This window comes from Ascaphus truei, chromosome 8 (genome assembly GCF_040206685.1).
Source record: "Ascaphus truei isolate aAscTru1 chromosome 8, aAscTru1.hap1, whole genome shotgun sequence".
Classification (NCBI taxonomy): Eukaryota; Metazoa; Chordata; class Amphibia; order Anura; family Ascaphidae; genus Ascaphus; species Ascaphus truei.
Window position 1 is genome coordinate 65,963,073 of NC_134490.1, and position 25,428 is coordinate 65,988,500.

General features: G+C 40.9%; 2 protein-coding genes across 5 annotated transcripts in view; one reads left to right on the plus strand and one right to left on the minus strand.

The window, feature by feature from the left end:
- Positions 1-221: 221 nt before the first annotated feature.
- HPS6 (HPS6 biogenesis of lysosomal organelles complex 2 subunit 3) lies at positions 222-7,417 on the minus strand. The gene has a single exon (XM_075612408.1). The coding sequence runs from the start codon at positions 7,304-7,306 to the stop codon at positions 4,790-4,792; it is 2,517 nt and encodes an 838-aa protein (XP_075468523.1). The 5' UTR covers positions 7,307-7,417; the 3' UTR covers positions 222-4,789.
- An 88-nt stretch (positions 7,418-7,505) lies between these two features.
- Positions 7,506-25,428, plus strand: part of ARMH3 (armadillo like helical domain containing 3) — a 60,950-nt gene continuing 43,027 nt past the window's right edge. The window contains exons 1-11 of one of the 4 annotated variants that reach the window (XM_075612410.1): positions 7,506-7,577; positions 9,563-9,618; positions 13,281-13,397; positions 16,194-16,250; positions 17,285-17,431; positions 17,883-17,990; positions 18,677-18,769; positions 21,965-22,039; positions 23,302-23,388; positions 24,866-24,922; positions 25,017-25,060. In XM_075612410.1, coding sequence (XP_075468525.1) covers positions 13,296-13,397; positions 16,194-16,250; positions 17,285-17,431; positions 17,883-17,990; positions 18,677-18,769; positions 21,965-22,039; positions 23,302-23,388; positions 24,866-24,922; positions 25,017-25,060 — 770 coding nt within the window. In that variant the 5' untranslated portion in view covers positions 7,506-7,577; positions 9,563-9,618; positions 13,281-13,295. Of the gene's footprint in view, positions 7,689-7,756; positions 7,782-9,562; positions 9,619-13,279; positions 13,398-16,193; positions 16,251-17,284; positions 17,432-17,882; positions 17,991-18,676; positions 18,770-21,964; positions 22,040-23,301; positions 23,389-24,865; positions 24,923-25,016; positions 25,061-25,428 lie in introns of those variants that run through there. The other 3 variants (XM_075612409.1, XM_075612412.1, XM_075612411.1) reach the window with 3 other exon arrangements.

Sequence of the window (25,428 nt, forward strand, 5' to 3'; positions counted from 1 at the left end):
CACCGTACAGCGTAAACCAAATAAAAATACCACTTGTGAGCACATTGACGTCTTCGGCAGTTCTGCAACCCTGCCTTTCACAGTATTACAATACTACATTACGTATGTGGTTAAATTAATAATTTTGCCAAATCTGCACTAAATAACCAGTGCTGCTTAAAGATGGAAGAAGGAATGATCTGTTCAGTGCAGTAATAAAAATAGCAGCAGTATAGTAAAGGTTATATAATATATTTAACATTTTATTGAAGTTTTGAAAAGCCATAGCAATGACTTACATTTTATGTATCAGGAAATCATATACAATACCAAATTAACTTAATACCAAGAAAAATAAAAAAAACACAGCTTGCGGGGCGGGAGTGTTTGTCCTCCACGGTGCAAACCGCCGATTCCCAGGTCCACTTTCCTAGGCTAGGTCCCCTGCGCAGCCCGAGTCCCTGCCCCTCTCCTACAGCCAACTCACTTGTACCGTAACAGTGTCATTCCCCGGCATCAATTTTTTTTATGATTATTGCAGATTAAGCTACTTCATGATCTAAAATAAAAAAAAAAAATAAAAAAAAAAAGTGTAACAAACCCTGTTGACGTCTCCTAGTTTAAATTTGTAGTAACTATTTGTCCAGGAGAAAAGCAGATTCTATGTAGGTTGATAGGTTTTAGTGCATCAGTAGTATGAGATTAGTGTAGATTGTTTCAAAATCTCCGGTCCCTTGAAGTGTATATGGCAGCTTGCTCTAGCTAAAGCCCCAGTGCGTGCGACTGAGTGCCTGGCGGCATTCGTTGCCAGCATCAGCACAAGGTGGACTATTGGCAACAGGGGGGGGCGCAGCTATGACATCACGCGGCTAATTCACCCTCATTGGCTGAACCGCCGCCAGACAATTTTTTTTGGCAAAGGTGGTCACGCAGGCAGCTACTGGGGCCAGCCCCAAAGAGGGCTGTACCTTGTGTGTGCGCTGCACACGCCAGGGACAAAGCCTAAGAGCCCCCCAAAGCATATGTTAAAATACAATCGATCATTGAGAAGCTATAAAATATTTGAATAGCACTGGGCCAGGAAAACTTAAGTTTAAAATAGACTTTGTATGGCATGCATAGCACTTTTAGGAATCGACTTATGTGGAAAACCTAATAGTAAGGCTAAAGAGGTTCTCTCAATGTGCCCTTACAATAGGAAAAAGTGGAATGAAAGGCTCCCGTTGAATTCAGTCTGTATATTAAACTCCCAAGCATGACATTTTTCCACATTGTGCCATGCATGTAGGTAAAGCACCCCCCCACCCCCCTCTACAATCCTGGGTGTTTAACGCAAAGCTAGTATCTTTCCTCTAAGCATATTTTTGTTTTTGAAATGTCCGAGGTCACATTTAACCTTTTTGTTAAGAAACCCTAGAATTATATTGTGAGATTCTGCGGAACCCCAACCCTCTCTAATAGTGTCTGAGATCAGATGCACTGTAAGGAACCCCAACCCAAACCAGATGCATTGTACATTATTCTGTAATTTGTACATTTTCTCATTATTTGAAAGTTGCAGGGATGCCAGGGGAATTCATGGAACCAAGATAGAACCAATGCTGTATGGTGCTCCAAAACAAAAAGCAACACTTTTCACCTTCACCAAGGGCTGTATTAGTCCGAAACACGTTGCTGTATTGTTTGCCATTATGATCCATTAAAATAGCTTCATTTTTTTTTTATCGTGGGAACGCACTCTTGTTTTTTGGCTTACTAACACTGGATGTAGTGCTCAGTTTTTTCCTTCTTTATCCTGTTCATTGAATTCATGGAACCCCCTGTTTAAAAACACTGGCCTAGGTGTTAAAATAATTCTTAATCTATGGATTCCTGGACAATTACCATGTCAAGCTCATTTCCTGAATGAAGCATCACTTTTAAAAAGAAAAAACATCCCCTGAAAAGGCACTAGATCTTGATACAAAAGGAATATGAGAAACTGATCAATGCAGACTGCTGTTTTAATGCAGATAAAATTGTGTTGGTAACAAATCTCCAGCCTATTTTCTAGTACATATTCAACAATATGGCTAGTGAAGCACTACCTCTGATAACTAATCACCCCTTGAATGATAACTTTGGGACGTGGGTGAGAAATTGAACTCTTAGGTTGCAGAAGATATTATGTAAAACCCATGAATGAACGGATTTGGATTATATGGAAAACTGCATACATTCAAGGCCTTTTATTTTTGCCATGTGTAGACATACTTTATGAACCAGAATTTACTCCTGAACCAGTGAAGGAAACATTTAAAATGTATTTATGTCCAAAAAAAACAAACTCACTGAATAATAAAGAAGCTACACTACATGTTTGCTACTGTACATCAGCGCTAACAAGTCACACGCCTCTTAGCTAAATCCCCCATTCATATCCAAAATGTTAACTGCATCAACTCTGCACATTGTAACTAATCTATGGTAAGGACAAACTTGCAACACTGCCTTTAACTTTTACAAAAATGTATCTGATTAACATGCAAAGCTATCAATAGCTAATGTTACACGAATATAACTGCAGTACACAGAAACTTGGATTTTTGGGCAGGCTGCAATACCTAAACATCATACATATAACACATTGATTTGTAAGTGGCATTCTGGATCTTGATAACAGATTGTTCAGCAGAGTTCTTAGGAGCATAATGGCACCAAGCAGACGTTCGGACATTTTATAACTTCCCAATGACTGTATTTTAATAGCCCCAGGCCAAGAAAAAGAATAAACTTTGTATGGTATGCATAGCATTCCTAGGAATCCACTTGTGTGGGAGACAATAGGAAGGCTAAGGAGGTTCTGTGTTTACTCAATGTATACATACAATAGGAAAAAGTGCAATGAGACTGTAATAATTACACCAAGGAAACACTTTGTCTTTGAAAATATTGACGATAGCGAGGAATACAAGCATTTCATAAGGTTTGACATTTGATTTGTGCATTATCACAAAAAACAGTGATTACATCTAGGGATGATACTTTGTGCAAACTTAGGTAAAGGCTGAATATCTATGGGCACACACTGCTACATACCGTCATCAGCAACTGTGACCTGGCCAAAGTCCTTAATGTGTATTCCTGTTCGTATCATATATTGTAGAGCCCATTACCGAATGTGAACATTACAAAGCCTCCAATGCAGAGACATCGTTAATATAAATATCTGAGCTTTAGTTTTGCGCAAAAAACAAACCTGCCTAGTGCTGACTGATTCCCCCCAAAAAACAAGTATATACCTTCTCCCCGTCAATAAGTACAAAGATAATGGCAACATAAAAATAAACTATAAAAAACAGTGACAATGTAATACATGATAAAAAATATATATACTAGTTTATCTGCATGATGGGATTTTTCTAAAGCATTCTGCTAAACCAGGAACTGTATAGGTGGCAAACATTTTGTGCAGACGTGCCAATATTAACATATCCTGCTTATACATATTTTTTTTTTACAGTGACGTGATTAGCCGATGCATGCAATATTTGTAGACAATCTGCCTCTACAGTAAAGGTTTTCTGCCCTTCATTTCTGAGTGATGTTCAAAAGTGGTACAAAGTAATTAGACAAAACCACATGGACTAACTGCTCATTTATCAGCATGTTACAGCAACTATAAGGGATAGAAAAAAAATAAAAAAATTGTGCAATGAAAATATGTGGTTAAAAAAAAAAAAAAAAAGTTGTACCAATGTGTGGCTACAATATAGATTTCGATAATCTGCAGTATGACTGCCTCCAAACATTAGAAAACTATCATTTCTATGGGCCCCTTCAAATGGTAGATGCCTGGAAATTTGGGATATTTCCACTTGCATTTTCTTTATGTAATATCAGGCTTTCAGAATCTGGCCAACAGTACTTCATGTAAAAAAAAAATAAGTGGATTTTTAGAGTGAATAAAAGAAATATCCTCTGAAAACAAACTCCTGGCCTTAATAGCCAATCAGTGATGCAGAGTTTCTCAGCAACTTTGCAAGCAGTAGGTATGTTGGCTGGGTATTTCTGATATATATGTGTGGCATTTGTTTGTTTGGTGAGAGCAGAAAGAATTTGCAATTCAATTTCTGATTAAAGCTGCTATTCTAAAAAAGTCCTTTTCAAATACTGTCAAATGTTATACATAAAAGCATTTATTCATATTCCCAACAAATCACGTATCTGTATTAAACACAAAAACATTGCAATATATCCCAAATGTGCTTAGTCCACAAGGGAACACAGTGAATTCCACCTCCAGGAATGGATGTATGCAATAAATGACGCAGTACCAAATAAGTTAAGCCCTGGTGTTAATGATCCAAGAATGTATATGACCTACAGTAAAAGGTTTTCAAATTTGCTCTGCAAGGCGTTACCTAAAAATCACAATTACTTTAACCATTTCTGTCTAACGGATTTACACGTGTTTGTCTTTTCAACCCAAGTGTCAATCCCGAAGATACAAGAGGCATTATTGGGGATGGAGGTTGATGACCGCTCATTAATTTGAATGCTGTAAATAAAAAAAAAATTACTTATGGGACTATAGGATGGTATAATACAGAACAAATCTGTAATCAAAAGAAAAAAAAAAGTTGACAACCAAAAGTGTTTGCCAAAGTGAATTTGTGGCATGTCACTATGGTGAAATGTTATACAAAGTAATACAAAAATCATAATACTGTTCAAACAGAAAAGGATTCTAAACAGAAAACCTGCTTTGGTAAAGAAAAGTGCTTCCATATAAAAACAAGTAACTGCATACTGGACAAAAAGCACCAATTTACATGGCGTTCGTTGCATAGATATCAGTTAGAGATGATGTGTTTGGCATTAAACCATCCCCATTAACAAAAACGGGATCAGCAACTGCCTTGAGAATTGTCCTTTGTGGGGTGGATGAAGGAGAATATGGGGCAATATGTACTTCATCATGTCTTGACTGATTCTGTAGCACTTTATTTAACAATGGTTTCAGTAAACCTACAGTCAGATGGACGCCACTGTTACAAGAAAATAGAGGTTGGTCTTCCGATGTTTTTGGCATGTTCTGTAGGACAATGCGTAATATGTCTGTAGCAGTCATATCTTCTGGGCAAATATCACATAGTTGGTTTATATAAGAGTCCAGGTGTCTATGCTTGACAAATTCTACCAAAAGAGTGATAAAAATATCCTTACTAATTATTGGACTCAGCTGAGAGAAGTTTTGGGTTTCCCTCATGACCCTTTCCCACTGCTGCAAGCTGATCAAAATATGGATAGCCTGGATAACGGCCTGGGGCCTTCTGCTACTAAGCAAAAGATCAATCTTTAGGTCAGAGTCACGGTCGTCAGTAGTGTTATCCTTACTCAGGACCGAGAGGGCCCTCTTATACAAGGGAGCACCTTCACAATTATCTTTACTACTAAAGTTCCAGGAAAGCACAGCACACTCCTGAGCTTGTTGAACAAACCTGGGAAGCCATTTAGGTTTAAACATGTACAATGACTGGCAGATGACCTCAAACAGTGGGACAACTCCATTGAGAGAACTTTCCCGTGATCCAGAAGGAAGCGGTCCCAATACTTTTTTCCACATATCAGAAGTAGCTCTAAGTACCAACTTCCCATCTCCATTTTGCTGGAACTGAAGGTTCCTCTTGAGCGACATCCACACAGGCTTAGGAAAAATGCTGAAAAGAGAGTTCATATAGACCAAGTGCTCTTTGTCCAAATCTGTGTGAAGGAGGCGGTTGATTTCCTGGTCGACCAAATCTTCACAATACTGGTCAGTTGCCTTTTTCGATGCATTGATAATCGAAGACTTAAGGAGCTCCAGACTGGAGTAGCTCTGAAGTTCGCTGCTCATAGTGTTCAATAGGTTGGTGTACTTCTTGTGAAGATCATTTGACTTTTTGTCTTTCTGATAGCTGTTGAGAATAGAAGACAAAATGATTGGAGCCTGGAACATGCCTTCCTTTTTCAAGGCCGTCACCGTGAGTTTTGTACTGCTGAGGCTTCTTTTTTGGTAATACTTGCAAGCTTCTTCAAAAACCATTTCGAGCAACGCAGGCTCAGACTTGCCATTATCCTCAACACCTCCAGCACAACCGCTACTGCCAGAATAGCTTATTTGATAAATGCCAGTCTTGGTGAGGAACTGGATATCATCCGTCTCCAGGAGCTTCAGAAAAAACAACTCATCTGCATTCAACATTTTCTGCTCCATCAGCCTTCCAGTGTTGGTATCGACCAGGTATAACACTGTGTCCAAGGCACAAGCCAAGGTACCTCTAAATATCTGCATCCTGACCTCTGCTTCTGGAGAGATGGACCAGTTATCAAAGTCATAGATGTGTCTCACTGCTCCCCCCGGGTAAAGCAAGTGAACCCCTCCCTTGGTGTCCATCAGCAGCAGCTCCCCCGAGACGGTCACCCCCAAACCCTGGCTTTCCGCGGTTGCCTGATGAGAGAGACACCCCAAACATTCAACCGCCATCTTTTTGAAATCCGACCCCCCCTCGGACAAGCTTTTGCTGTGGAGGAGACCGGTGGAGGTGGAGGTGATGGTCACCGTGTCTTCCCCAGGGCAGTAGATGAGCAGGAGCTGGCAGGCGCTGCTCGGGGTACCCGGCATCATGAAGACGTGCTGGGGGGAGGAGAGCACATGGTACAGGGGGCTGTGGTGCAGGACCACCTTCATCCCGCCCAGCCTCACCTGCTCGCCCTGCACCTCCAGTCCCCGCTGACAGACGCAGTAGCTGAACGGGTGGCTGCCGGAGGAAGGCAGCAGCTTGGCCTCGGACGGCAGTCTCTCCTCACACCAGACCAGCTCCTCCCCGCAGCTGCAGACAGAGACCACCCGAGCCCGCGGGCTGTTACACAGCTCCAGGGTCCGCAGCAGGGCCCAGCCCCGGCTGCCGGTAGCACCAGAGGGAGTCGGGGGGCTCCACACCTCGGCCCGGCCGCTCTCCCACACCAGGGCCAGCACCCAGGACTGATCCCGGCTCCGGGGGAAGGTGAGCCCGGCCGGCGCGGGTTGGTGGGGAGGCCAGGTCTTGTCCAGGTAGGAGGCGGGGTAGAGCGGGGCGGCCAGGCGGGGGAAAGAGAGCAGCTTCCCGTCCTGCAGCACGAACAGGTGCCGCCCGTCCGGGCTGCTGAGGTATTGCCCGGGCCCAGCGAGGGCCTCGCGTAGAGTGTGCGGCCGGCCGAAGTCACTGAAATCCGACAGCAGCTCCGGAGCTCCGAACAGCGTCATGTCCGCGGCCGGGCGCTGCTCCAGCCTCCCGCGGGACCTGCGCTTCCTCCTCCCCGGCATCACGGGACCGAGCTGCCCCCCGCGCGTCACTTGTAGCGTCTGAACGTGGGGGCAGGGGCCTCACCTGTCACTTCCGCGGTGGCCCAGCCAGCCAATCAGCGGCACTGGCAAGAGCAGACGAGGGAGAGGGTGTGGTCGGTGTGACGCGTCACAGATTCTGGCGCTGACGTCATGCAAGGTGGGCGGAGCGTGGAGTGACAGCGGGACATACCATCTCCCTCACAAGCGTGGGGGTGGGGAATAGGGATACTGCCTATCTTTCACATAGTAGGTCAGTGTTATCAGCGCTCACCCCCCCTCCCCTTTCCCTCCTAGGGATCCTTGCAGCTGCTTGGGCACAGCACGGGCAGCAGGTCCTGCACCCGGGGGGGTGACCGCTGTGGTCAGTATATGTCCCTCCGCCAGGGCGGGGGAGCGGGTTCGGTCACTACGTTTTTGATAAGTAGTTCCATGGGCGCTCTTCCGCCGGACCCGGGTGGGTTTGGGTGACACCTCCAGGCTCATACAGGGGAGTAGGCCGCAGCTGGGGACCCCAGGACAGGAGGCAGGCAGAGGGAGGGTCCCAGCAATAGCAGCATGGCAGAGCCTGTGAGGAGAGATAGCTGAATGCAACCTGTACATCACCAGCACACTGCTGCACAACAACAACTATTATATATATATATATATATAATCATTGTATGTATTGTGTATAGATTTTATTCATATAGAGCAGTGTATGCGGTGCTTTACAGAATAACAATATAAGGTGAATAAACAATATAAGGTAACAAACAACAGGGATACGCAGGAAAGGTAAATTACAACAAAATGCAAAGGGAAATGCTGCCCCGCAGAGCTTGCAATCCAATCATCTTTATTAGCATGCTGGGATTGCCCTGGTCACTGATGTGTTTAGTGTATGTGTAAACTAGCGTGGTACTTGGACAGCAGCATGTTGATCAATATCAGGATTGACAGCTATAAGAAAAAAAGATATATAAGGATCCCCCGATAGCCATTGTATTTTATTTTCAAGAAACAGAATATGGATTAAAGTCACATTTTGTGCCGGGGAAACTTCTGATAACCATGTTATTGGCATGCTGATTTCTTTCAGCTCTGTAAGAAAAGTGTCTGCCATGTTATTCTGTTTATTTTGAATACTTTAACATGTTTTACACTATTCCAGAACGAATAGTTTAACAATACTTTTTCCCACATATCGGAAGTAGCTCTAAGTACAAGCTTCCCATGTCCATTGTGTTGGAACAGAAGGTTCCTCTTGAGAGACATCTACCTTAAGAGGGTGTACAGGGATTTATTCATTAAACTGTGATCGTGTCGCACGGAAACTACCGTTGAAGTCAATGGGACTCTCGCCGTTTAATTAATAAACCCCGTGAGTTGCTATATTGGATTTGGAGGACCGTGGGTATTTTGTAGGTTGCTGCACCTTATAATGCTTGCTCAGACTTAATATTGTAACCCAGGCGTTTAGATCATATTAAAGCTGTAATTCAGACCTTTTGAAGTTTGAATATCATATACTGTAGATCCGTAGCATCAAAATCTTGGGTTTATTCTATATCCCCCGAAGCTGCAGATAGGGCATGTTACCCCATTGAAGTTATTGGGTGTAAGCAGTGTAGTTAATGACAGAGATTTGCATGTTTACAAGCCCCATAACAATATTAATTTGTATTCTCTCTGGAACAGAATGACAGTTGAAGGCATAAGAACTTCGGTGTAGGAAAGCATTATTAAGCATATTAATGTATATTTCATGATTCGGCACGCACTCGATTTTCAATGGAAACTCTAAAGAACATCTCCTTTCACTGGACATTTATAAATAAGAAAGTAGTGTAGCAGGGATTTGGATGTTGCAACAAACTGCAAATTCAACAAGTAACAGATTGGAAAAGAATAAGAAACGTTGGTGTAACATTTCAGGGGAGCCCCACGCATGGGCTTTTTGTTGTTGTGTTTTTTATTTATTTATTTTTAAAAATTTTCAAATTGTAAGAGTTTTTGCTTTTGAAACCTATAACAATATGTAAGCCAGTGCAATAAAAACTGATCTATCAAATAGATTTAGATCTCACACTTCGTGGTTCATAATGTGTGTTATTATATGAAGTGGAGCCTATGGGTTGTTACTGTCAGGGTAAATCACTGAATTCTGATGGGTGATTACTTCACTTTTAAAGTTATGCATCTTCCGAATGCAAATCCGAATTGCGTGTTAACTTGTATTTTCTTTATTCCTTTCAGAGTGGAAGACCAGTCCAGTTGAGAGAAACTGACCAGTAAACGTTCTGTTTTTGGAGGTGAGGTGGCTTTGCGTTTATATGGAAGATGTTCCTTCGACAGGGTGGAGGAAATATTACATGTTGTGCATCTTATTTGGCTTGTTTTGTCAATTATTTAGTATTGTGTATCAGTAGTTATGACTGTATTGTTACTGTTGTAATCATAAGATGTAAAATGAAGCATTGTAGGCCAAAACATTTTTTTTAAATACAAATCTCCAACATAACTAACATTTCTATTTAAGATGAACCCCTTTTTTTTAACCTAATGTTAATTTATTTTTCTGGGTGGGGGATATAGGTACAGAAAAGAAAAAGGAGTGTGAGGGAGAGGGGATGGGTGTTAGTTACGTGTTTTCATTTCAGCATGACGTTTGTAGTCTTTATTTATGTACCCTTTTTCTTGGTATGTGAGCTCCCATCTTTAAAAAAAATAAATATATATATATATATATATATATATATATATATTGGGGGGACTTTGGCTCTTGGAGGTCAGTCAGAGTGGGCTGTACCCCTAAGTTTGGTCCTTAGTCTCTCGCTCTATGTGGGAGGGGGTCGATGGGCTCAGTAGTTAGGAGGGGGAGGCATTTCTGAGTTTCTGTAATTCTGGAACAATGGTATGTCATTCACTAGGGCTGTTCATTTTTCCATCTGCCGTGAAAAACAGATTCTTTCCTATATTTGTGTCAGTGGCGGCATCGTGGGCTTTTTCCAGAGGGACGCTATCCCCAATCTGGTCGCTGTGGCCATATGGGAGAGTAATCTGGGCGATTCTGAGGCAGCTCCTATGCAGGAAAGTAAAAGATTACATTTTTAACTAGGTCACATGAAAATATTAATTGCAAAACGTGTATTTTCAAAAATAATTTCTGGACATGTACAACCAATGATTTAGCAGCCATTATATCACCACAATAAAAGAATATAAATGACAAGCACTGCAGTAATTAGAAAGCTTCAGGGGGCTTTTTAAAAGCACGATCCAAGTTTATGGGCAATCACACACAATTGGGGTTTTACTTGCTTTTCTTTAAATAACTTTTACCCCCTATCATTAGCTAGAAAGAAATCATAGGGTTTAAGATCTATGGCCATTGAGCATTGCTGACCAATCAGAGGACCAGAGGAGTATGTGTGTATGTCTGTGCAGTTAACAACTATGCATGTGCATAAATTGATATTGCGACTTCTGTTTTAAAAAAAAAATATATATATATATATATTTGTAGGGGCTCTTATACTTTATATTTTCTAGATATAGTTTAATGTAGCATCTTGTATTCTGTCTTTCTAGAGGTGCTGGCTGCCACTGCTCTCACCTTGACAATAGAAAGCCCACTACTCTGAGAATGGATGTGCCTTTTGATGATTCCTCAGAGGGCAAAACCAACATGGCCGATCCCACATTTGTCTAGACGAGGGGCGCTCAACTCCAGTCCTCAAGACCCCCAACAGGTCAGGTTTTCAGGATATCTCAGCTTCGGTACAGGTGGCTCAATCAGTTTTTGACTGAGCCACCTGTGCTGAAGCAGAGAGATCCTGAAAACCTGACGTGTTGGGGTGTCTTGAGGACTGGAGTTGAGCACCCCTCGTCTAGATGTCTAGAAATGCTCAGAATTCTGTTAATTTTGGGTACGCATTAATCTCGAAAAACAACGTCCGTTCCTGTTTTGGGCATTGTCACATTCTGAGTACTGATTGAACACAGCGTTGAGGATCTATCCAGGGCCGTGTTAGCATTATAGGCCCCCGGGCAAAGCAGTGCGCTGGGCCCTGCCAACTCTCCGCTACAAGTCGTCATTTTTCTCCTATTACCGAGTTAGCGGGAGATTTGAATGTTGAGGCGGGTGATCGGAAAATTAGTGTTAAATTCTGGTCTGTGCATAGATTAGCATGGAAGGAGCTCCTATGCTCGTGGGCCCCAGGGCAACTGCCCAGCGTGCCCATGCGTTAAGACGGCACGGGATCTATCCCATTATTTTTTTTCTTAGTTTCTGAGCAAAGTGTTTCTTAAAGAAGAAAATGGTTGTGCAACCTGTATTCCTCAACTAACATGAAGGTTTTAATGTACGGATGGCTTCTTATTTCCTTCTTCATCTTAGTTTATACAAGTGCTTGTATTGCGGATTGAGAAAATGTATTTATTTGTGTCACACAGTTCTAGTTTATTTGGATTCAGACATTTCCTGTCTGCACAGTACAATGGGTGTTTGTTTAGTTAAAGCATTGGGTCAATGTCAAAGGAAGACGGCAACTTTTTATTTTTCAGGTTAAAAAAGATAAAAAGAGTGTGTATCCCTGGCGTCATACAGTGTAACATTTACAATGATTTGCTTGATCGATATTTTCATCTCTGGAATCAGGCAGTCATCTTTCATTTTTGTATGCGCTTGAAAGAGTTAAGCCCTGTCTCACTCAGTGCGAAGTTATTCCTTTTGTGCTGGTAAAGGTGTTTATCATACAGTATATCAGTGTTTCCCAACTCCAGTCCTCAGGGAACCCCAACAGGTCAGGTCCTAAGGATATCCCTGCTCCAGCACAGGTGGCTCAATCAGCGGCTCAGTTATTTTGATTGACCCACCTGTGCTGGAGCAGGGATATCCTTAAGACCTGACCTGTTGGGGTTCCCTGAGGACTGGAGTTGGGAAACTGCAGTATATCATTGCAGGTATATGCAGTACCAGAAAAATCCTACAGTACAGATGTGATGAATACATTTCATTGCCCTTCAGTGTGCCTGTATCCCAAACATAAGATGGCCACCTCCTGGCTCCTAAGGATCTTTCAGCATTTTGTTTATTTTATTTTGCATAGTCCCATTGGTGTACAAAGGCATGTACTTTAACAAGCTGGGCTCCTGAAATCTTTAGTGGAGAAGAAGAATCAGGCGCACGGTCTTAATCATCAATGAAAAGGGGGGTTTATTGTGCCAAGGAATCCAACGTTCCGGCAGTAATACTGCCTTTCTCAAGGTGTCCTGAAATCTTTAATCATTGAACAACCTTATGCAAACTCTGGTGATTATAATCGAGAGGTTTCCAGAAATCGCTATCTGCCCACAGTCAGGCACCCAGAACAGAATCCCGTCTGTTAAGTGACATTGCTGCTTCTCTTTTCTCTGCTGGTAGTAACTTCTCTATACTGCATGACCTACTCACTGCCTTATTGAATGATTGCATTCCTGTTAGAAACGCATGAGATATTATAATCTAGTTTCCCTTATTCCTATATTATGTTTTCAGTTCTTTGCTGTGTTTTTGTTCCTTATACACAAGTGGCTCAGAAACATTCATATGCTTCATTTCAATACTCATTACCGTAATTCACTTAAAGACACGTGAGTTACGTGTCACGTGGGCTGCTAATTCATTCAAACTTTGCTCTGAACATAGTCTTGAGTGTTCTTCAAATAAATGTGACTAAGTCTTTCACTGACCAATTAGTTTTTTTTCCATAATAAGAAAGATGACATATATAATTTAACATAACAGCAGGATCAAATCGGTTTCCTTTGCTTCTTCTTGAACCAAAACTTATAGATTGGGCAACATGCTTGACATTATGTATTTTTTAGTTTCTTTTTGCCATTGTTTTTGTGTGAAATGTACACATTTTCAACTATACATGCGGCTTTCTCGCCAATTGTAGCTGTAATAAAGCCCCGGTGTTTCTTTCAGATTATGCTTTAAACCATGGCACAAATGGAAAAGAAAGTGGGACTGCTTCGGAAATCTTCATCCTCCAAGAAACCCTTAAAAGAGAAAGTGGTCTTGATGTATGATGATATCTTCACGGTAGGACCTGGTTTTCTAATCACGTTTACAATTGTTTCTCCGTTTGAATATTATTTGATGGTTTCTTTTAAGAAAGATATATGTTTTGTATTTAGGATTAAGTTGTCTTATACATTATTTTTGCTCTTATCAATGGCAAAATGTGTATGGCACAAAGTGATCACATGACTCCGATTCTTCTCTTCACTTCCCTGAACGGAAGAGGAAATCATTTTTGTTCCAGTCAGGGAAGAGCTAAATATGTAGAAATGTAAAGGAACAGTGCCCACCCCCTCAGATCTCTCTCCCCCCCCTTTTATTTAACAGGGTATGAAGCAGGTAGCCCCCAAGAGCTGAACCCCATTAATTTCAGCTGTGGGTAACCCCTGTTTCCAGAGATACCCACCGGGAAAGGTGTCGCTGGCCCTGGTTATTTCAATGCCCTGAATCACGTGGGCCAATCGGAAGCCTCGGCGGATCACATGGCAGCTTCATATTGGCATGTGAGATTTGCACCGCTGTTTCCACCCCCTGGTGGCTCCGCTACTGGTCACACCTCGCCCTTTAAGGATCATTGGAACCAATGGGTCCCCAGAGCTGAACTTAACACGTTTCAGCTGCGAAGATCTTCTGCTTTCCATCTATTTAAAAAAAATATGGGAGGGGGCCAAAAAAAGAAGCAGGGGAGAATGCTTTAGCGTTAAACCACATCACCGCTCCTGTGCATTTTATTTAGCCTTTTTGGGTTAACATCTGCTGGTACAATTATGTATGTGCATGCGTACGTATAGCATTTGAAAGGTTTCTATGGCAACTAAACCTTTCAAAGTCCTGTTACTATGGTAACCTTTCAATTAAAAAGAAGCTAGGTTTGATGAAAAGTGCCATCATAGACAAAGCAAAGTAAGTTGGAAAAAAATACCTTAAATAACTAACCAGTGGTCAGAAAAAAGTGCAAGCTTTCTGGGCAACAAAGCTTCCTTCTTCAGGCAGATTGTTTACAAATGGAAGGAGATCATAACGAGTGTAGGGAGAATTTCTGTTTACAAAGGTGGACTGTTCTTCAAACACAGATAAAGATATTAATTACTGCTGATGAATATACAGCGTATACCTTCTTCACTGTTCTTACAAGAAAGGAATTAAAAGTAATCAAGTGTTGATTAATAATGAACCAGTCTCGTTAACTTAAGAGGGTTAATATTTCTATATTTAAAAAATGAACGGCTGCTTCTGATAAGATTCCTAATTATGAAGGATAACACTTTTTGAATTTTTAGTCTTCTTTTCTTGTCTTTTAAAAAGAGAATGAAACAAATAATATCCCAATGTTCTTGGATATAAATAGCAGTTGCTTCAGATGGCTAATTCACCATTACCATGTAAATCAGTTATTCCTTCACTTAAAGCTGCAGACCAAGCAATATCATACATGTGTGTTTTTAAAAAATAAATAAATCAGTTCTGTACTATGAGAAAATACTTGTAGCATTTTTTAAACCACTCTGAATTACATTTGTAATATATTATAATGTAAAAAGCATTTGTTTCTATAGCAACCATTAACAAAGTCACATCCCCTTCCTCTTCTGAAACAGGCTCTGGCACACCCCTTTTTGAGCCCTGCCCTCTCTCTAGCAGTGCACCAATTGTATCTAGTGACTGCCTGGTCACATGATCTTCCCCCAAAGAACTTTGCATCTTTTGTCCTCCTCTGCTGCACTGACGGCCATTTAGTGAACCCCCGAGCCGAATCTTCACCGATCGATCGTCAACTTGGCTAATATTGTATTGATGCACATATTAAAGGGGGGAAAACGGCAGCCAGGACTGCTGCTTTAAAATGTGGGAGCCTCCGTGATAATAAACTGGCTTTTGAAAATATAAATGACCCTATTGGGCCATATAGTCCCACTAAATCGAATGGTGTTCTACAGCTCAACTGGGGACTTGGGTAACTTGCATTTCAGAATAGACTTATATAATATTTATAGTTCTGAAATGCATTAGTGATTTATACTTGAGTGAAAAGCTGTGTATTACAGCAGGCGTACGCTTACAGGGGTCCATTTTTAAATGGGGGTGAGTCAAAAGGTTATACTGTGTGTTCATTTGCATGTCATTACCCAGAATCCCTGGCTGCAGTGGAAGCATTGCTCGCTAAGTGATAATAGGGAAAGACAGTGTTTCAGACATGTCCAAGACGTAAATGTGCTCAGAAATGGTAATTATATTCGCTGTATACTTGAGTATCTGTTTTTTGTTATGCGACGTCATTTAGGGCTACGCGGAAAACAGAATGCGAGGCTTCTTAAGTATGCAGGAAGTCCCTTATTTGTAGTAATTATGTGTGCATATTAGCTGAAGATATCAGGGTCCTTGGTATGATCAGTGTACCTTTTTCTCATTCTATTTTGTACGTCCTTTGTTTGATTAAATATTTTGTGTATAATAACTACAAATTATTTACTGTGAATTCTGAGAACTAAAGTGTTTGTGTTGCATTGCATTTCGGGGACTTCGTTACAGTACTGATATGGAAGAACCCCTTTTACGCTGTTACATTCAACAACAAATAAGGGTTCTCTAGAATCTTTCGACCTGTGTCAGACAAGTCTGTCGAGATTTCAGGGGACGTTTCCTATAGAAAGTGCGATCCCTTTTGTTGCACGATCGTCTGTAACACACGTTTTCATGTTATTGCTACATTAGCAGAGCGGGTAATGCGAATCGGATTGGCTGTGAATTCTTGCACTTTCCTCCTGAAATCAGGCCCTTGTTTTTATTGTAACTCGCATACCAACTTTTATTTTCCAGAAGGAGGACCCAACCAAATCCAACCCTCGGTTCTGGGAGGAGCTTTTCCTGATGAAGGTGATGTACAATTCCATACATCTCTTTCCTTGGTAACCTTCAGCACATTCCCTAAAATGAAGAAGAGGCGACATTGTATAATATCTTCATCCTCCATTTCTTTATATATATTTCTTTATATTTATTTTTTATTGGAAAGAGTTGCATAGATTTGGTATTTAGAATTCTGTTTCCAATATTATACAGTATATAAGTTTTCCACGTCCTCATTTTTTTCTGGTACTTATTAAATGACGCTTATATAAAAACACACATGCATATAAAACAAATTGAGAAACCTAATTTTCGCATCACATTCTATCTGTTTTTTTTTTCAGTTTGTACCTTTTTATTCCACAAAGCTATTTTGTATTTTTTTCTTTTTAAACTAACAATTAATGTGTTAACATAGCAACCTTTAAGCCCCTCATGGGTTCCATGTCCTTACCATTCACTTGTAAGAGGTTTTATTTTTCTCTGTCTTGGTGTGAGGTTTTACGGTCTTATACAGGCATACCCCGCATTAACGTACGCAATGGGTACTGACCATGTATTTAAAGCGAAAATGAACAAAGTGAAGCACTACCCTTTTCCCACTTATCAAGGCTTCGGTACAGGTAGGGAGACGGTATTGCTGTTCAGGACATGCTGACAGGCGCATGCGCACGCTGCTGTTTGCCTATTGGGCGAGGGGAATCAGCGCGTCACTACTACGGCGGTCTGTAGTGACAGAATAAGTGTCCGTACTTGCGTAGCGAGCGTACGGGCACAGGGGTATAGTGCTATTGAAAATATGTCCTTACTCGCGAGTGTACTTAGTGAATGTCCTTAAACCGGGGTATGCCTGTATCTTAGTTTTAAGTGGAGCATATTGGATTACTTGCTGTATTGCACTATGTTCTGCAAATAATGTTGCGCACTGCCTTCCTTTGAATGGATAAAGGTGAGTGTCTGAGTGGAGAGAGGGAGGAAGAAGATGGAGAGAGACATGCGAGTCTCTATATGTATGTGTGTTTATATTAGAAACGCTTATTTTTTTTTGTACCCCATGACAGGTAAATGTGGAGTACCTGGAGGCCAAGTTGGAATCTCAAGATGGTGAAGAATTAATGAAGATAAAGGATAACATGAACAGTTTGTTCCATCACTGTATCCAGGCTTTGAGAGCAGAGCACCAGATTCGAGTTGTAAATTCATTGCAGGTAAAGTGCCACATGACCTGTCTCTTTCATGTTTGAAGTGATAATTCATGCTGTAAAAATGATTGTCATGCCTGGGTGCACCTGATGTAAACCTTTCTTCTTGGGTTGTGGGAATGGGCTGTTTATAGTGTGGACACCCAAAGCATTTAAACCTCAACCCGTGTCTGCCTTTCATATGTTTATTTCATTGTTCAAACTCCGCTACATTCAGTAAAGACCGTTTCATGCTGGTAGGGCTCGGTGCGATTTCAGTGTATATTTATATTTTTGTTTGGGATTTTATTTAAATGTTAAATATATAGGGAAATTGTCTTATTAGTTTGTATCCCTGCCAATTAAAGGGATTGAAATTCGGAATAAGGCTACCCCCCCAACCCTTTCCCTTCCCCCCTAAAAAAAAGGATCAATTGAATGTGATTATAGATTCTCTTTTGAAATGTGATTCCTGCAGACTCTTTGTGCTTTGATTCGAGGGGTCCATCAAAAGAACAAACCAACCTCCGGCTTTGATATTATCAACATGCTGATGGGGTTTGATAAAGCGGAAGTCCGTATGAAGGTAACGCATAAAACACGTATTACAAGTTATTTGCTTTATTCTGGACAATATTAATCTGATGCGGTGGCACTATAAATACTTTTTCATTCTCTTTTGTTAAGTAACTATTGCATTTGTGAATTTAAAGTCTGCAAACGTTAGCAATTTTGCGTGTGATGCTATAAATTGTTACTGTCCCATTAGCGACACTTGGGTTTTAATTGTCTTTGTCTGTGAGAAACAAGAGGAAATTAGAGGCCCTAAAATGTTTGCGAAGTCACTTGCCAGTAGGGAGGCCAGGTGGCTTCTCCAAAAATACTGGACACAATGGTGTGAGGGGCAACAGGCTCAAGACACACACACACCTCTCTCCGCACCATGCTGTTTCCTCCTCTCCTTGGCCCCACCTCCAGGCTTCTGACACTTCCTCCTGATTGGCTGCATTACCCATCGGCAGGTAATCAGGATGGAGGAAGCTGCTCAGCCAACTAGCAACAGCCCTGCTCAGGAAAATCCCGAGGCCCCCCAAACCGGTCAGGTCACTATGCCCAGAGAGATAATACCGGTATACATACATGTCCAGTATTACTTCTAATTTTTTACTGACAGAGTGTCCAAATACAGGACAGTCCGGTTCAGTACTGGACACCTGGCAACCTTACCTTGGGATGTAGATTAAAATTGCAACTGTTTCTTTGTTTCCTCAGAATTTGATGGAGAGTTTGGATGTCCTGTTATGCGGAGAAGGTTCGGAGAGTCTTAAAAGTTTGTGTTTGAAGCTCCTTCTCTGCTTGGTAACTGTGAGTAATTCTTATTTATATCATTTTAACTTGGACTATGTGTTTTATAATATCTGTGGCTGTACTGCAGATTGCATTACTACAATTCAATTGTATGCATTTCCTCACAATTTAATGTTTGCTCTATCATCACAACTGTGTTGTTTCCAAATGTCCTTTATGTTCTACATACAATATGTTACAATTCTTTTCTACAATGTTACAATTCCAGATTAGTAATTTAAAATGTGGGTTCTTTCAAAATGTCTTCATGTTGTTCTGAAATATATTTAAAACAAAATGCTGCCACTCACTGAGTCTTAAAGTGGAAAAAATAGCAATTTATTGAATAAAAGGATCAATGTTTTGATCCACTCTTGGAACTTCATGTTCTGAACATTTTGTTCTATAAATGTATCAATGCTGAGGCTTCTTAAAAGGCTGAAAAATCCTGTCCCGTTCAAAATGCTGCACTTCTGTAGGTTTTCAAAGATAGGTTTTAGGAAATAAGATGTTGGCAATACAGCTTGCTTTGCAATTCCATCTCCGGGTTCAGAATTAACACGCTAAAGATCACATCCATATGCTGGCTGGCGTGTGAAACCCTTGATAGATACATCCTGTAGGCTTTCTGTAGATGTCTGCGTATACCTATGATACAAACCCTGTGTGCTTTCACATCAGATGATTTTCACATTCCTACATAACGTTTCGAGGTTGACCATGTTTTGTAAAATCTTTTCTGATTACACAGCACATCACTTTGGATAAACATGTTATGGGGTGACTTAAGATTGGATTAAATTGGGGCAGTAAATATTTTGTAATTTACAAATTGTATCAAATTAGAGCAGGGTATACGACATGTATGTAAACATGTTACCTTATTTTTATTTAAAGAGTAAATCATTTTTATTTTTTCACAGACGCTCTGAATGGTGACAGGTGGCAATGGTTTTATTTTGGATTTGCTTTAATGAGAATAATAGTGAAAAACAGTGTGCGGTGGCGCCTAGTGCTAATATAAACAGTAAACAACAGAAAAAGGTAGCGCTAATAAAATAACCTGGTGATGGCCAGCAGCCTGGGATATAACTCTGACACCCAAGGTCAGATATGAATGGGACGGAATATGTTATGTCTATGGCGCTAGGCCCCAAGTCAGGAGCTACACCGGTGTCGCATGAGAGGATACTCTCCAATTATCCACTGCCTGTTACCAGCTGGGCTCCGGTAAGCGGGCATTTCAGCTAGCTACAGGATACCATAGGGACTTCTCATATTGTGTGTTTTTATTTGTACTGTACTATCAGTTATTGTATTAAATGCCCTTTTTACTTTTCAGTCATCTGTTTGTCTCAGCATTTGTTAGTTTTAAGTGTTTTTTAGTGGTGTCACTGTTTTTGTGTTAATGTTATTTACTGTATTACACTATGTTTGTTTGTAATTTTTTTTACATGATTTGACCGCCTACACGAGGAGGGCTCTAGAGGACATCTACTTTCATCTGGCTGCTTTATATCCTTTTGTTTGGTGTGACTTGGGGCCTAGCGCCATAGATATAACATATTCCGTCCCTAATATAAACAGTGTAACAATTCACTAGCAATGAATTGCAAGTGTTGCTAATGCAACTAATGGAAAAAGATCATTGAATAAATCAGAAACACTTGTACTGTGAAAAACAAAACAAACACAGTGTAATACTGTATAATAAGAACAATATTTAACCTTATGGTTAGTGATTAATGAAATCCTCAGAGGTAGGAAATACTAAAGAAATTAAGAAAAAAAGTGCATTTAATAGACATAAAAACAATCGCATGACTGTCACCACAATAGTATCCACTCTGCACGCTGGCACAAACTGAGCTCCTACTTACAGGCGGTAGGTATTGCGCGTTGAATTGCAAATCTCTGCGGAGGGTGGGGGGGATGCTTTTCTTCTCCGTTTAATGCTTCTGGAGTCCTGCGTCTGGCTTTTCCAGAGCAGCTGGTGCGTGCAGGTTCTCCTGTAGCCGCCGGAGTAGTGGCACTGCCTCTCTTCCCTCCGACCGGCGTCCTGCTGACTGACTTGTTGTGGTCACGAGTGATCGGGTGATAGGAAGAGCCGGTTCCGGTTCTCCCGCAGTCTGTTAGGACATTCTCCAAGAAAATATTGGGCACTCCTGTGCAGGGTAACTTGCGCTGCCGTGGAACTGTGATATACTCCACTCAAGGAGAGTGCCACTACTCCAGCAATTCAATGCGCAATACCTACCGCCTGTAAGTAGGATTTCAATGTTTGCCAGCGTGTGGAGTGGATACTATTGTGGTGACAGTCATGTGATTGTTTTTATGTCTATTAAATGCACTTTTTTTCTTTAGTATTTCCTACCTCTGAGGATTTCATTAATCACTAACCATAAGGTTAAATATTGTGCTTATTATACAGTATTACACTGTGTTTGGTAAGTTTTTATCATTTCACATGCTGAGTTCTATGTTGATCTTAACATCAAACATTGGAGCAACGGGACATTTCTATTGAGGACATTGTTCACGATTATATTATTAAGACACATAGTACAAGTGTTTCTGATTTATTCAATGATCTTTTTAGTTGCATTAGCAACACTTGCAATTAATTGCTAGTGAATTGTTACACTGTTTATATTAGCACTAGGCGACAAACAGTATCTGTTTTTCAATATAGTTTTCTTATCTGACCAGGGTGGTCAGATTCACTGATTTGCAGCCACCTAAATACACTATATTATTAAAGTGTAAGTGTTTATATCACAATGCACCATTTAGTCATGTGCACCTATCACGGTTAGCGCAGCACACATCTCCTTTATTTAATGAGAATATTGCTGTTTTATATGTAATTTTGTGATGCAAGTTAAAGTAATAAATAGACTAATATCAACATTCTGATACTGTATTTGTTTTAAAGTTCAAATGTGCTTCAGATCTCAATTGGCTGTTTAACATGGAGTAGTGGCACAATGATAGTCATTGGAAACTTTTATATTATCTACTGAACGTTAACATTTTAAACTTCTCATTTTGTGTTAGTAATTCGTTATGTTTTGTATGCAGAATTTTAGAATGGTTCACAATCTATTTCAAGTGATGTACAAAGTATGACCTGGCTTGTTTTAGATGTGGATTATGCAAAAATGTAATATTTAATTCATGTTTTTCTATTATTTTTTTTTTATGTTGAAACAGGTGACCGATAACATCAGCCAGAATACCATATTGGAGTATGTTATGATTAATAGTATATTTGAAGCGATCTTACAGGTACACTTTCTCATTTCCTTTTTAGTGTGTTGTGTTTTATTTAATTGATGCAGAGAGAAGAAGAAATTGTTTGGGTGGAATAGCCACTTTCCTACAAAGCACTGCAAGTCAAGTAGATGTTTGACTCTTTAGCAGCTGAATGTTTGAACATCTCCCTAAGTTATTACTCTTATCTTTTATTTCTGAATGTTTGTAATGGGGTGACGGTCTTCAGGCCCATAATGACCATAGCACGCAGTAAATACATTTAGTTAATTATTGCCTTTATGTGGATAATCTATAATGATTGTGATAACTCTTCAGTACTAAGCTGCACTTCTTTAGATAGGGGGAAGGAGCGACTCAGTGAGTAAAGACACTAACTCTGTAAACAATGACACAGAGTTTGCAGCTGGGTGTTTTCCCGTGTCAGCTCCTTGTGACCTTGGGCAAGTCACTGTATCTTTTTGTGCCTCAGGCACCAAAATCATAGATTGTAAACTCATCTGGGCAGGGACTGTAGCAAATCCTGTGTTCTCTCAATACTGTAATTGTGAAGCGCCATGAGTCCTTTTGGGAGAAAAGCAGCTTATATGAAATAAAGTTGTTGTTATTATTATATTGCTGTTGCTTCTTTCCTGTTGTCCTTAAATTGAATGTCTTTAATTTGGTTCTCATAATAGTACGTTTTGGCAGTAGCTTATAAAAACCAGAGCACACATAATGAAGAAATAAAGGAAATGTATCAAGTGACTCGCTGAGTTACACCGTCATCCTCACGTTTCAGGCTCTGTTGGGGCACTCCTCAGGGAACGGAGCCAAAATGTCAGCACGATGCTGACAATTAAGCCAGGGCTTCTCAACTCCAGTCCTCAAGACCCCCAACAGGTCAGGTTTTCATGATATCCCTACTTCAGCACAGGTGGCTCAATCAGTGGCTCAGTCAAAGACTGATTGGGCCAACTGTGCTAAAGTAAGGATATCATGAAAACCTGACCTGTTGGGGGTCTTGAGGACTGGAGTTGAGAAGCCCTCTATTAAGCTGAGATCGCACACACAGATATGGACCCCTGATTATTTGCACCAACATTTAGATACATAGTAGTAGTGTGGAAAAAGTTGTATTTGTGCAGTAGTTTATCAGCACTCTTCCAGTGAAAAGCATGACCTTTTTTTTAATCTCTGCCGCACACAGACGGGGCAATTCCAGGGGCACCTTTATTTGCCTGGCTGTAAGAGCGAAGTGTCATGTCTGCTGCATTGTATCTTCATCACTTTTTCAGATCCTGTCTAACCCTCCCAGTCGCAGGGAACATGGTTATGATGCTGTGGTTTTACTCGCCCTCCTTGTTAACTACAGAAAATATGAAGTGAGTCATTTCTAACGAGTTCAAAAAGAATCTGGCCAGTATTAGTCTGCATTTCAATGGTTTTATTAGTTGGTAATTTAGTCCATTTTATATGAAGTATGCTGCATTATTTTCTTCCACGACTATATGCTAGTGCAGGCGTTCTGCACTCCAGTATTCAAGACCCCCTCAATAGGTCAGGTGTCAAGGATATCCCAGCTTCAGCACAGGTGGCTCAATCAGTGGCTCAGTCTCCGACTGAGCCACTGATTGAGCCACCTGTGCTGAAGCTGGAATATCCTTAAAACCCTGTTCGAGAGGGGTGAGGGTCTTGAGGACTGGAGTGCAGAACGCCTGCACCCGTGGTATTGTTATGAATGTACACAAAACTGGACTGTTGGAAGTCCAACACAATGCAAAGAAGGTTACCTGCTGCACACAATATTACCAGAATATTTTTATAATTACCGGTGCTCTTGTATTGAGGGGTAACCTGCTGGAAACCCAGATAGTGTCAGGAAACAAGAATGACACAAGGCACTTCGGATTTTCTAATGCTGAATTTTTTGAGCCAAAAAGACGACGTTTCGGCCTAAAATGGTCTTTTTCAAGTGATTAAATGGCAGTCCAACACAGCCAGGAAAAACACAACATGCTGTGTCGTTTACAGTATTTTCAATTGACTTTCAGAGCTGTGGTGCTATCTTATTCCTTAATAAACGTGGCATTGCCACGCATCATGGACATGAATAGATAGTGTAGCATTTTGCATGACATCTTGGACCTCTTTGTCGCCATGCAGGTCATGCGTTTCTATCCTTCCAGCTAATAATAATAACATTTTATTTCTATGGTTTATAATATAATAAGGCATAGGTGGGCAACCTATTTTTCAATGTAGCCATGAGAAGTGAAAATCGCCACACCATGTAAAAATTGAGAAATTCCCCCCCTCTCCCCCCCAATATCATCATCTCCTCAACCCGAATTGTGTTTCTTCTTACCTTATCTCCTGGCAGACAGCACCGGAACCTGTACCTGCAGGAGTCTCTGGCGCCGGTGCCACAGGGGTGTGGGCTCCGCCGCCACCATTCTCTGATTGGTCATCCTCTCCTCCACTCAGCACTCGCCTCCTCACTGCTCCCGGCCACTGTCCGCGGCCCGCACCAGTGCTTCCATCGGCCGTTGGCGCTGCCGCCACACTCGTGCTTGCCGCCACCGCCGTGCCTAGACAGTGGTAATACCGGACACATGCGTGTCCGGTAGCTGGCAAACTCAAATTCGCCACACTTTCATGGGCAATTCGCCACAAGTGGTGATTGGCGACAGGGTTGCCCACCTCTGGTTTATAGCATTAGCCAGTAATAGTTTGTATGATTGTTAGTGCAGAAGTTTAATTTTGAATTCTTATCCAAATGCTGACATTCATATATAGCCATAGTATGATTCATACTAGTAGTTTTGAAGATTATATATTGTACTGTTTGTTTCTTTTTAGTCGGTGAACCCTTACATTGTAAAGCTCTCTATTGTGGATGATGAAAACACTCTGAACGTGAGTACATGTTTGCACACGCACTGTTTCTGATCATACGAGTGTAAATACCTCTCAGTGAGTGTCTAATAAATGTCCTGCTTTCTTTTCCTAGGGAATGGGATTGGTAATTGGCCGCGCATTATTTGAATACAACACGTATGTAATCTAATGTTTGTTTGCCGTATTTTAACATCTTAATATTGGCTAGTTATGGGATATTACATTTCTGATGCTTTTACATGCTGTTATACTTTCAAGTAAATATATCTCAAGTAAATATCACTTGTAAGCATATTCATGTATCTGCAAACTTGATTTTCACCATTATCTCTTAGCATAAAAGGCTTCCACTGCAGCCAAGGATTCTGGGTAAGGGCATGCAAATGAGCCCACAGTGTCACCTTTTGCTTCTTGTCCATTTTAACATGGAGCACGCACACACACACATTCACTAACTACTCAAGATGGGTAGCAAACACACCAAATCACTCTATATTTACTGTGTCAGTTATACTTTTCTGGTT

Bases quoted from the DNA above. Each gene is read 5' to 3' on its own strand.
- HPS6 (XM_075612408.1), bottom strand. From the start codon at position 7,306: ATGCCGGGGAGGAGGAAGCGCAGGTCCCGCGGGAGGCTGGAGCAGCGC.